This window comes from Hevea brasiliensis, chromosome 14 (genome assembly GCF_030052815.1).
Source record: "Hevea brasiliensis isolate MT/VB/25A 57/8 chromosome 14, ASM3005281v1, whole genome shotgun sequence".
NCBI lineage: Eukaryota > Viridiplantae > Streptophyta > Magnoliopsida > Malpighiales > Euphorbiaceae > Hevea > Hevea brasiliensis.
The window spans coordinates 2,729,364-2,741,521 of record NC_079506.1 but is presented as its reverse complement, the minus strand read 5'-3'; the positions used below and the strand labels follow the sequence as shown (position 1 = coordinate 2,741,521).

Genomic DNA, 12,158 nt, shown 5'->3' with positions numbered 1-12,158 from the left:
GCACCGCCACGCCCAGCCCCTAAGAAAAGAAATTGACCGCATTGTCGGAAGGAACGATTAGTTTTGTAACGCCGGAGCATTTCTCTTGCAAAAGACGGTGACTTTGAAGTGGACTAGTCAATTCGATGATGAACATAGAAGTCAAATTGCTAAGTTCCAAATTATAAAACAACAAATCTAAAACGACAAACAAAACTTCTACGCTCTGGCAAATATATAAATGACAAGTTCCAAGTTCAATCGATCAGCAATTGCAATAAAGCTAAAGCAAGTATTTTTTACTACTAGTGTAACAAAACAATGAGATTTATTATTATCCCCGTAAGCTGCGCGTTGATTTTGGGCCTCTTTTCCTCCCTAACACCAACGTCTGCGTCTGCAGGGATCAACGTGTGGCCGAAGCCTACATCTTTGTCATGGCCTCATCCACAGGCCACTCTTCTCTCCCCAACCTTCTCCATCTCCTCTCCCAACCACCCTTACCTCTCTCCCGCTGTCAAGCGCTATCTCCTCCAAATTCTAACCGAGCACCACCGACCTCTCGTCGACCCCGCTGTCAACCTCGTCAATTCATCCCCTTCCTTGCAGACTCTTGCTATCATCGTCGCCGATCTCACCGCCCCACTCCATCATGGTGTCAATGAATCGTACAGCCTTTCCATCCCCAGCACCGGGCCCACCGCCAATTTGACGGCTGAGACGGTGTGGGGGGCAATGAGGGGTCTGGAGACGTTCTCCCAACTGGTGTGGGGCGACCCTTCGCGCGTGCCGGTGGGACTCTACATATGGGACTTTCCGCTCTTCGCTCACAGAGGGGTTATGTTGGATACCTCCAGGAATTACTATGAGGTGGAGGATTTATTACGAACCATTGGGGCCATGAGTGCTAATAAGCTCAATGTGTTCCACTGGCACATTACGGATTCCCATTCGTTTCCTTTGGTGCTACCGTCTGTGCCTGAACTTGCAGCCAAGGGTTCTTATGGGCCACGCATGCAGTACTCCCCGGCGGATGTTGCAGCCATTGTTCGGTTTGGTTTGGAACACGGGGTTAGGGTTCTACCAGAAATCGACTCTCCCGGTCAGTATATAATCTTAAATTTAATTTAATTTAATTTAATTTAATTTAATTACCACAGCATTTATATCTCTGTTCAAATTCTAGTATAGAACCTGCTACTTGAATACTGATGAACAATTTTGCAACAGTGTAATTAACTGCTGAACACTTATGTTATGGATCTCTCATTCTCTCGAACTAATTAGCTTGTTTACTACTAGTATTATAAGAACAAGCAGGACTCTTTTGCAAAACCTAAGGCTATGTTTTGTTCCATTCAATTCCACAAAATTTTGTGGAATTCAGTTGAATTTCATATTTTGTGTGTTTGGTTTGAAAAAAAAAAAAAGATTTCAATGCTTGGAATTCAATTTCATGGAATTGGTTATAACTAAAACCAATTCCATTGAATTTGATATGAATTCCACAAAACTTACATAACAACATTTATGAAAAAATTTTCTCTCAATTATCCAACTTGTACTTATTTTACCTTTTGCTTGACTTTTTGAAGGACAAGGAACATTTGGTTGAGAGGTTTTTTTTGCTTGTGACGACGATATCAAACTCCATTTGTTAAAGAAGAAGATGAAAATAACAAATTGGCTTTCTATCTATTTATTATTAATATGTCCAAACAACTATATAAGATTTTTTATATTTTTGTACTAACTTTTTAATATCTAAGTTTGTTGTGCACTTAGTAATAGTTCTATTTATGTTATATAAATATCCTATATTATGAGACATGTGAATTTATTTTATATTTATTATTACATTGTTAATTGGTTTATATGTTTGTTAATTGTTTTAAATTTATTAGGTCCAAGATTTTTTTGATAGAATAGAAAATTATAATTTTTTTTAATTTTACTATTAAGGGTAGTTTTAGCCTGTTGATGAGTTCTGTTTTGTTATATGTAATTTTCTTATACTTAAAATTTTGGATCTAAGTTGATATTCTTAAAATTTTGGATCTAAGTTGATATTTCTTTTATGTAATGTTTTCTAAATCTTAATGAAGTTTGTAGAATGCCATTAACTTGTGCAAATGTAGTAATACTTGTATAATTGTGATTCTTGGTGTTGATATAATGTGTGATCTAGTAATTGTTGCATTCTCATTCTTGTTTTAATGTTGACATGGTTTCTAACCGGAAGTTCTTTTCATTAATTGCCAAAAATTTGGCCATGTCACTGAGTCAACCTCATGTGTTTTTCTATCTAATTTCTTTAAAATAACGTGGTATGAGTGTCAAATTGTTTGTAATTTCAGGACATACAGGATCATGGGCTGGAGCATACCCAAATATTGTGACGTGCGCAAACATGTTCTGGTGGCCAGCTGGTAGTGAATGGGCTGACCGGCTTGCATCCGAACCAGGAGCTGGCCATCTAAACCCACTGAACCCCAAGACATATGAAGTCCTCAAAAATGTAATTGCTGACACAGTCACCTTATTCCCCGAACCATTTTACCACGCTGGAGCTGATGAGATCATCCCAGGTTGTTGGAAAGCTGACCCAGCCATTCAGTCTTTCCTATCTGATAATGGAACTCTCAGTCAGCTATTAGAGAACTTTGTCAATTCAACCTTCCCTTATATTGTATCACTTAATCGCACTGTGGTATACTGGGAGGATATCTTGTTGGATGACAATGTTAAGGTGAATGCCTCAATTCTTCCGCCTGAGCATACTATCCTACAAACATGGAACAATGGTCCAAACAATACAAAACTGATTGTTTCTGCTGGTTACCGGGCTATTGTGTCATCCTCTGAATTCTATTATTTGGATTGTGGGCATGGCGACTTTCTTGGGAATGACAGCCAATATGATCAGCCACCAACAGGTGGTAGTGCTGGGAATGGGGGATCATGGTGTGGACCTTTTAAAACATGGCAAACCATATATAATTATGACATAACGTACGGATTGAGCCAGGAAGAGTCTAAATTGGTGCTTGGTGGGGAGGTAGCATTATGGTCAGAGCAAGCGGATCCAACAGTTCTGGATGCAAGGATTTGGCCTAGAGCTTCAGCAATGGCAGAGACTTTGTGGTCAGGAAATAGGGATGAAACAGGCATGAAGAGGTATGCTGGGGCAATGGATCGTTTAAATGAGTGGAGATACAGAATGGTCAGCAGAGGAATTCATGCTGAACCGCTTCAGCCACTCTGGTGCATTAGGAACCCAGGCATGTGCAATACGGTTCATCCATTTGTTTAGTTGCACCATTGTTTTGTCTGTAACATTTACTGGGGAAATTAAGAATGGCTCCTTGTCTCTTCACTTTCATAAATTTGAATTGAAAAATTGAGGAGCTTTCCGACAATTCTGTGATTCTTTAATTTGACCTTGTTACTCTGTGGCTTATGCCCAAAAGAGAGGACATAGAATAATTTTTGTTGTGATTTTGTTAACCTTCTTACAGTTGCATGTTAATGTGTTTTTTTTTTTTTGGAAGATGTGGCAGTATATGTGCACGCATCTTTGTTTCATCTAATCTATGGTTTTGTTCATTGGTCAATTATGTATACTCCGTTTCAGAATTTTTATTTCTTCCTGTTGTAAAGTGATACTGGTGCTATTTCATCATGGACTTTCTGTCTCCTTGCATGCACATTCGCTGCTCATTTCTATGGAAGGTTAGAATCAGTGTTATGGAAGGTCAGAATCAGTGTCCTATCAGTGTTATTAAGACGAGAGGCAACTCTATAGTTTTAGGCAAAAGGCTAGGGCTTTTTTAAAGCAAAATGCCTATATATATATATATATATAAACAAAAATATATAAAAAAAGATGTGTTGTTGCTTGCTGGAGTGAAGCTGGCACGAGAGAAGGAGAGAGGAGGAGAGAAGATATAAAAAAAAAAAAAAGGAAGAAGAAGAAGAAGAAAGTGTTGCACACAGGTGTTGCTTTGCTGGGACAGGTGAGAGAAGAGAAAAAGAGGGGAAAAAGGGTATAGAAGAAGGATGAGAGAAATACCTGGTTGGGTTGTGGTCTGATGGAGGATTGATGCTGCCGGTGTCGTGAAACGTAGAGATTATGTTTTTTTTTTTTTTTAAGTTAAAAAAAATATTATTTAGTGAGGCGGCACCTCTCTTGCTTAGCGCCTCAGCACCTTTTCTACCAGGGGGCGCTTTCCTCTCCAAAGTTGGGCATGCCTCATCCAAGTAAAGCGACATGGCTTCGCCTCTCCCCTCGCTCGCGCCCTTTGTTGCCTTTAATAACACTACTTAGAACAATCTTTTGGTATTTAATGATATTTGACTTGAAACTAGAAAGAGATTCTTTGATCAATTTGAACCTGCTTGCCTGATTGCCTAGATAAAATGGATTTCTTGCATGCTATAATTTATCATTGATGTAATTTAGAGGTTACGAGTTCAAATCGCTAAAAACTATTTCTCTGCAGAGGAGAGGTAAAGCTACTTATAACGGTCTTTCCTACAGTCTAAAAATGTGGGAGGGGTAAAGCTATTTATATCCATCATTCCTAGAGTCTACAAATGTGAGATGCTTCATGTACTGGATTACCTTTTATTAATAAACATGTAATTTGATGATGTGAAATTGTCCCGTTAATTTAGACTATAATAAACTAAATCTATCTGAGAATTTATCCTTTTTAATTTTGTTTATTGAAAATTTATTACCAGTATTCTATGAATATGCTTTTCTGCATTATTATTGTTGTTATTATTAATAATAGTTGTAGTCTTTCTATTTTCTTTCTCATTTTGTACCTCCATCAATTACGGAATGCATTAGACCTCATTAAATAAAAAATATATTTTCGTTTCAAAAATAAACCTATTAAATCCACACTTCAAAATCTTACATTTTAAATACTCTATCCAAAGCCAAGTTAATAGGATTGATTACATTTCCACGTTCATTTGTTCAAAACATAATGCAAGTTTCTGCTTTCTGCATGATAAGAATTGCTTCGTTCCTTGTATTGCTGAGCTTCTTGCTCGGTTCCTTATTTCCAATCAATATTCAAGATGTTACTTGTCTAATCAACAACTTTCCCAAGTAGCAGAAGGGTCCAAATCTTTCACTATGCAACCAGCCAGCACAATTGTCCAAACCCTGAAGAATCTCATGCTTAATCGTTGAAATGATTTAAAGCCTGTCCTCTAGTAATTTATTTAATATCTAGGTCGAGCAATACAAGTAACCGAAAATAAGTGCGGAACAACCATGCGAGAAATATGAAGGCAATATCCCAGATGCGCGGCATGTTTTCTTCTGCTGATTAGTGATTAGTTTATCGCAAAATATCACAGATGGTTGAGATATCCATTCAAGATATAGAGCAGAATTCTTCCCTCTAAAATATTTGATGGTTGCTTACTGTTTTCCTAGAAATAAGTTTTTGACAATATTATTAGCTAAAAAGGTTTTTAAGCATTACTCAACTTCTGGGGTGATTACTTGAATAATTTTACCGGATTATATATATATATATATATATATATATATATATATATATATATATATATATATATATATATATATAAGAAGCAGAAGAAAGAAAGAAGTATTTGGAGCAGAAAGCACTCTTCTTGATGGTTACCTGCTTGGTGGTAGAGGGTGCAGAGTGCCAATCAATGCTTCTTTTTCCCCAGATTATAAATTGAGACAGCTGCATTAGCTTGTTATTTGAGACTTGATCTGATGCTAAAATTTCATCAATCCATTCCACCTAACTTGACTTAACACTCTTTTATTATCTTTCTCTATTGCTTGCACTCTTTAATGATTGAATCAATCACTACGTTTTAATATTCTTTTCACCTTTCTTGCATTAGTGAACTTCCCTCCCAATTTCACTATAAAGGCGGAAACCAACTAAGGCGACCGTCAAGCTAGTCTCATCTCCTTGTCATTTTTCACCATGAATTCTCAGGGTGTAGCAGTTCTAATCATGTCTGCTCTTGTACTTCCTCTTTTACTTGCACCAGCTTCGGAGGCTGCTGTTTCATGCAGTGATGTGCTCAAGGACCTGAGACCTTGTGTGAAATACCTAACGAACGGAAGTGGGGCACCACCTGCAGCTTGCTGTACAGGAGCCTCAGCTCTTGCATCTGCTGCAACAAACACTGCTGATAAGAGGGCTGCTTGTGCCTGCATCAAGACAGCTGCCCAGAAAATAAATCCAAATGCTCAATTAGCCCAAGCTCTTCCAGCCAACTGTGGGATCAGCTTTCCTTACACTGTCTCACCCAACGTGGATTGCTCCAAGTAAATATACTTAGAGACTAAACGGATTTTTTTCCCCTTTTTGTTTTGACACTCACAGCAGTTTCCTGCACATTTCCTTGTTAACCAACCATAATTTATTTTTATTGTCGCATTTTTTGCAGGATTACTTAAAATTGAAGTGGTCTGCCCGATGCCTCGTCCGTATTGCTTGTTAAGTTTCAGGGAACGCTAAGAGAGAACAATACTACTAGACTATATATCTTTGTACGGGAAAGCTTATCTTATCCTAATAAGCTGGAATGTCTACTAGCTAGGACATCTCCAGTAAATAAAGCTTAATAAAGTGTGCTTGGTTTACGTTGTCCCTGATCAAATAATTATCCCTTTCTTTTTTGCCCATTTGGCTCGCCTGTTACCAAGATTCAAACTCGATATACAACTCCAGTTAAGTATTCGCCCAAGGACCGAAGCTGTTACTTTTAGCTTTGGAATGAGTATCTCATTTGACAAAACTCCATTAGAGGTCAACAAAAAGTGATTCGCTTCGATAGGAGCTAAGATACAAATTCATTAACATGATGCTAGTTAAAAGTTTACAAAGATGATACATGCTTAAATGGCTTTAATACTTGCATAAATTTTTCAAGTCACGAGCCAACTATAAAGAGTAATAAATGGTGTACAATATGGAAGAGTAGAAGATATACACAAGGGCAATCTTGTCGCCACTCGAATTGATACAAGAATCAAATCTTTATTGATTAATTCCATCTTATTCTCCCTGTAAGATCACGGGCAATTCGGGTTTCTGCCAGGACCACCATAAAAAAAGTAGTTACCCCAATCACCATCGTTGTCATTTCGAACATTGTAGCAATTGGATTGTTCAGTAAAAGTGTTAAGGTCTTCAGGAGCCCTGAGATGATTGGATCCATCAACAATCTGAATATTCTTGAAGTAACCAGCTTTTCCAAATCCTTCTTCAGGGAAATGGCCGCTTCCCATTTGTGTGGTGGAGTGCTGCCCATCAAATTCTGAGTTTACAATCTCACCTCCCCACTCAATCATTGTAGCACTGTCGGCCAGGTAAGAGAAGAGCGAAGCTGGCCAATATCCTAGCACATAGTTATTTCCAAATTGTATCCACCAGTTACCCTCTTTTGGGTCCTACAACATTATTGGCCCAGTTTCCAATTAAAATATATATGCTCAACTGATCATAAAAAAACACGTAGAAGATAAACAAATAGTGAAAGATTCTCCTTATCTTTCTTTTATAATATGAACATATTTATATTAAATGAAGAAGGAGAGTGGAATGACCAAACTTCTTTTCTGTAGCCATTCATGTATGGGTTTTCCTTTCTTCATATTGTAATCAAGAAAATGAAAGAGTCGGTTGTCTGCTTTTACCTTCCAAATAAGTAGGCTGATATCATATTGGGAGCTACCATAGCTAGAAACAGGGTAGATGCTTGCACCCATTGCTATTTGATTATTGATTTGAATAAAGCCTGAACACAGGAGATTGTAGCAACCCGTGGCTTGATATGCATCACTCTGTGTCACAAGCAATTGAAATTAAAACAAATTCTGACATAACTGGAATGATATAGAAAAGAACCGCAAACATGAGAAGAGAAGACCAGAAAAGGTGAATACGAGCACTTACAGTCCAATAAGTGAAGAGTCTAGTTCTGTTATCTCCATATAAATCTGGACTGACCTGTTTTATACAGAGATAACAATCGACCAATAATGGCATTTAATAATAAAAGAAAAACTGATGCTATAAGTAATTTTTATGGAACAACTATTAGAGAAAAATTGTAATGATGATAAGACCTGCCAGCCAGCTTCAATGCTATTAAGATCTTCACCAAAAGAACCCCCTAGGATCCAGATTTGAGATAAGCTGAATTCATTAGACTGTTGTATTTTGGGTGCCCAAACATTTATTGTTGCTTTGGCTCCATAATACTTGTCTCCTTCCACATAAACTATTGCATGCTAAAAGATTCCAAAGAGGTTAAAAAATATATTTCCATAAGTCATAAAAGGCTAAAAGGATTTTTTCTTTTCTTTTCCCAACATCATTTTCCTAACAATTTTTTCATTTTTTAAGTAATTGAGGAATTGCTTCTTTTATCTAGGCAAGCAATTTCCATAATGGATTTAGCAGTAGCACCTGATGGCCACTTTGGCTAATGAGGTCAGGTTCTGCAGATCTGGGTTGAGGGATAGCGAGGTGCTTCTTCATGCCAAAACTTTTGACAGAGTTTGCTCTTAATATTTCATTTTTTCTCGTTCTTCTGATGGGAATTGTTTCTTTTGGGCATCTTCCATTCAAGTGCCACAACTGGGTAGTGGGGTTTGATTCTTCCTCGGAATTTGACGAAACCTTGCTTTCACTGAGAAGTCCTTCTGGGTAGAAGGTCGGTCTCATCTATAACAGCACAAACCTCCTATCAATTAATACCTGTAACAAACTAACATGTATAGATGTAAATGCGGGAAAAACCCAAATCAAGTAAAGGAGGTAAGTGACCTGAATTTTATGGTTTTTGAGCAAAGGATGATCAAAAGCCGTTTGGTGCGTAATATGAACGCAGTCGATTATGTCCCCATCTGGACTCTGTTCTAGGCATAACACATAAGACCGTTGGCAAATTTTAGTTTTTCTGATGCAGAATCAAAATTCCACAATATGAGTGCATGGAAGACCAACAGAAGGCCAAGGAGTCGTTAAAAAGAAAACCTCAATTAATCTCCAACCGCCCAAAAAACCAGTTGGGTTGAGCTCAGTGCCGCTGACTTGAAAACCGAAAAGGGGAATAAGAAAAAGAGGAGAAAGAAGGGAAAATAGAAAGGAAAGACCTTGATGGATTTAACTGGAGGCTTGTTCAAGCGCTTCAAGTGGTCCTGAACCTCCAGCTTCTGCTGAGACAAGCTGCTTCTACTTCCAGCAACAGCATGTGTCAATGGTGTCAATAAAAACACCACCAAAAAAGAGGCCACCATGTTCACATGCCTCGCCATAGCCTACAGAACAAAATTTCAATTGATTCTCAGACGCAGACTCACAGAACAAGATCAGGTATGCTCAAAGCAGCCAGCGCTATCCAAAGAAGCACAAGTCTTCTTCAAATTCAACCATTGGCAACTTGTGGAGTAGTGAATGACCTTTTAACAAATTTGCCCGCTTATCCTACGCACCCACCACTAGCCACTCACTCTTTCACCATATGAAATACAGACAAATGGCTTTTCACAGCAATCCAACAAAAATACAGCCAAGCCTTCCCTCCTCTCCTCCCTCTGTCTGTCCCGCTACGTATAGGAGTGGTGGGTCTGGGTAAAATGAGATTATTATTATTATTATTATTATTATTTAGGCGCCACCTATTGTACAGATTTAATATTTTTAATATTTAGATATTAATAAAAATTAATAATAAAAAATTATTTTTGAAAAATTAAAGTATTTTTAAAAAAATAATTTCTTTTTTTAATTTATTTATCAAAATATAAAAATATTTATATATATTAATTTAGTATTATAATTAAATAATAAGAAATAATTTTATAAAAATATTTTTTTAATATATAAGTTATTTTTTTATGCAAACGAAATTTTAGATTTAAATCAGAAACTAGAGATGTTCTCATTGTTGGATTTAGGCTTCTTATAAGAAATTTTTTAAAAAAATATTTTTCTTAATATTTGATTATAATTTTAAAAATAAAAATTATTTTTATTATTTGAAATTTATAGAAAGATATTAATTTTCTTTTTATTTATAATATTATAAAAGTATTTATATTGCCAAAATTTTATATCTTATTATTTTTTAAAGGATTTTTTATATTTTATTACTAAATATATACAAATACATAAAAATAATAAATTGGTGTTTATTATCGGTAATTTTCACTTGCTGTCATTAATTGGTGATAAGCGAATCAATGTATGTCATATATTTTAACTAGCAAACCTTGTGATTTGCATATGATTATCAATATTTTTTTTATATTTAATTTTTTTAATTATATTTTATATTTTTAATATTTATATTTAAATGTATTTTAAAATCAATTTACGCATTAATTAAATTTTTTTCTCTAAATAATCTTAAAGGATAAATTTTAAATTTTTTGTATTGAGTGAAAGTAACAATAATAAAATTGCACAAGTAAATTATAAAATTAAATAATTTTAAGAATTTTATTTTCTTAAATTGTATTTTTTTATAAATTTAAATTTTTATGCTCTGTATAATAAATAATAATTTATTTTATATATTTAATTTTAATTATTCTATTATTTAAATATACATTAACATATTTAATAAATATTATTTTATTTTTTAATTGCTCTACCTTATTTTAATGACTTTTTTTATCTCTACCAAAATTATATTAACTAAAATTAATATGCTTTAATTTTTTAAAGAATAAAAAAAATGATATTAATAGTGATTATGTGAAATGTAAAATGATAATAAATAATTATTATTTTTTATTTTTTATTGAGAAGCAATGATTAAATTTTAAATTAATTATAATATATAATAATACTTATACATACAGAAATTAATTTTTCTACTAATAGATATAAGAAAAAAAATTTAAAAATTTATATAACCTGTGTGTGAAAATAATTAAAGAAAATACTTTTTAGATGAAAATTAATTTATTAATTAAGGAAATAAATGAAATTAACTATAAACAGTTGAGAAATTTCCTATTAAAATGGTTGAAATTAATTTCTTAATTAAAAAAAAAAGGAAATCAGTAATAACTGAGGAATTTTTTATTAAAATAAGTGAAAATTAATTTATTAATTAAGAAAGATAATTAATTAAAAAATAATTGAGTAATTATTTACAAATTTTGATTAATTATCACACAAAGGTAATAAATATGAAAAATTTATTTTTATTTTGATAAATTAATTTGTTTTTATAGTATGCAGCAATGCTAAAAAACCGTTTGCTTGCTTTTCATACACAAAGATAAATTTATTAAAGTTTACAAAATATTTTTTATTTGAAATAATTTAATTTTTTTTATTAATCAAAATTCCTAAAAGCCCAAACATTAAAAATTTTAAAAATATTTTTTTTAGAAAAAGGAACCTGAAAGGATCTATGACAAGAGATGACTGATAGAGACCCACGTGAAGCATACGTGAATGAGGGCCACGTAGGCTAATTGGGCTAATACTATGATACATAAATATCTATCAGATACCAAAATTTATATTTTTCTGATTCATTAAAGGTTTAAATTTATATTTTTTTTAATATTTAAATATTTTTTCCTTAATTTCTATATCTCATTAATTAACCAATTTTTCTCTTTTTATTTTTATATCCTCTTTCTCCCATTGTTTTAAAGTAAAGGAGTTTAAAAATTAAATTAATATCTCTAAAAAGTGTTTTAAATTTTATAAAGAAATTTTAATATTTTTGTAACATCTGAATTTATATTGAAAACAAGCTTCTAATATATTTTTATATAAAGACATTAATGAATTATTACTAACATTTAATAATTATGCGATTTAGACTCAATCCGTCTCAATTATTAGGATAACAGTTCACATGATTAGGATCATGATATTTTCTTAATTGATTCAACCTGTTAGACTGAGTTTTTATGAACATGATTAGACTGCATCGTCTTATTCTTCTTATTTCTCATTTCAAGGCATCCCAATCAAAGTAATAAATTAACATTATTACATGCTTATTGCAGATCTATGTTGTTTGTGGATGCAATTTATTGCGGCATGGAAATCGTCAAGATTTGAACTTTTAGTTTTTTATATAATATAATAAATATTTGACCATTAAAATAATACTCACAGCATCCTTAG

At 33.7% G+C, this 12,158-nt stretch overlaps 3 protein-coding genes across 3 annotated transcripts; 2 read left to right on the top strand and 1 right to left on the bottom strand.

Annotated features, from left to right (window-relative positions):
• Positions 1-236: 236 nt before the first annotated feature.
• LOC110669332 (beta-hexosaminidase 2) lies at positions 237-3,486 on the top strand. Its single transcript, XM_021830963.2, has 2 exons — positions 237-1,081; positions 2,337-3,486. Exons 1-2 carry the CDS (start codon positions 301-303, stop codon positions 3,290-3,292), a joined length of 1,737 nt encoding a protein of 578 aa, XP_021686655.1. The 5' UTR covers positions 237-300; the 3' UTR covers positions 3,293-3,486.
• Positions 3,487-5,758: 2,272 nt separating this feature from the next.
• Positions 5,759-6,634, top strand: LOC110669312 (non-specific lipid-transfer protein 8-like). Its single transcript, XM_021830915.2, has 2 exons — positions 5,759-6,316; positions 6,439-6,634. Exons 1-2 carry the CDS (start codon positions 5,970-5,972, stop codon positions 6,446-6,448), a joined length of 357 nt encoding a protein of 118 aa, XP_021686607.1. The 5' UTR covers positions 5,759-5,969; the 3' UTR covers positions 6,449-6,634.
• Positions 6,635-6,827: 193 nt separating this feature from the next.
• On the bottom strand, positions 6,828-9,592 carry LOC110669320 (uncharacterized). Its single transcript, XM_058134780.1, has 7 exons — positions 9,155-9,592; positions 8,826-8,912; positions 8,466-8,723; positions 8,123-8,287; positions 7,950-8,003; positions 7,691-7,837; positions 6,828-7,444 (listed from the first exon to the last, which is right to left on the bottom strand). Exons 1-7 carry the CDS (start codon positions 9,314-9,316, stop codon positions 7,067-7,069), a joined length of 1,251 nt encoding a protein of 416 aa, XP_057990763.1. The 5' UTR covers positions 9,317-9,592; the 3' UTR covers positions 6,828-7,066.
• Between the last annotated feature and the right edge of the window lie 2,566 nt (positions 9,593-12,158).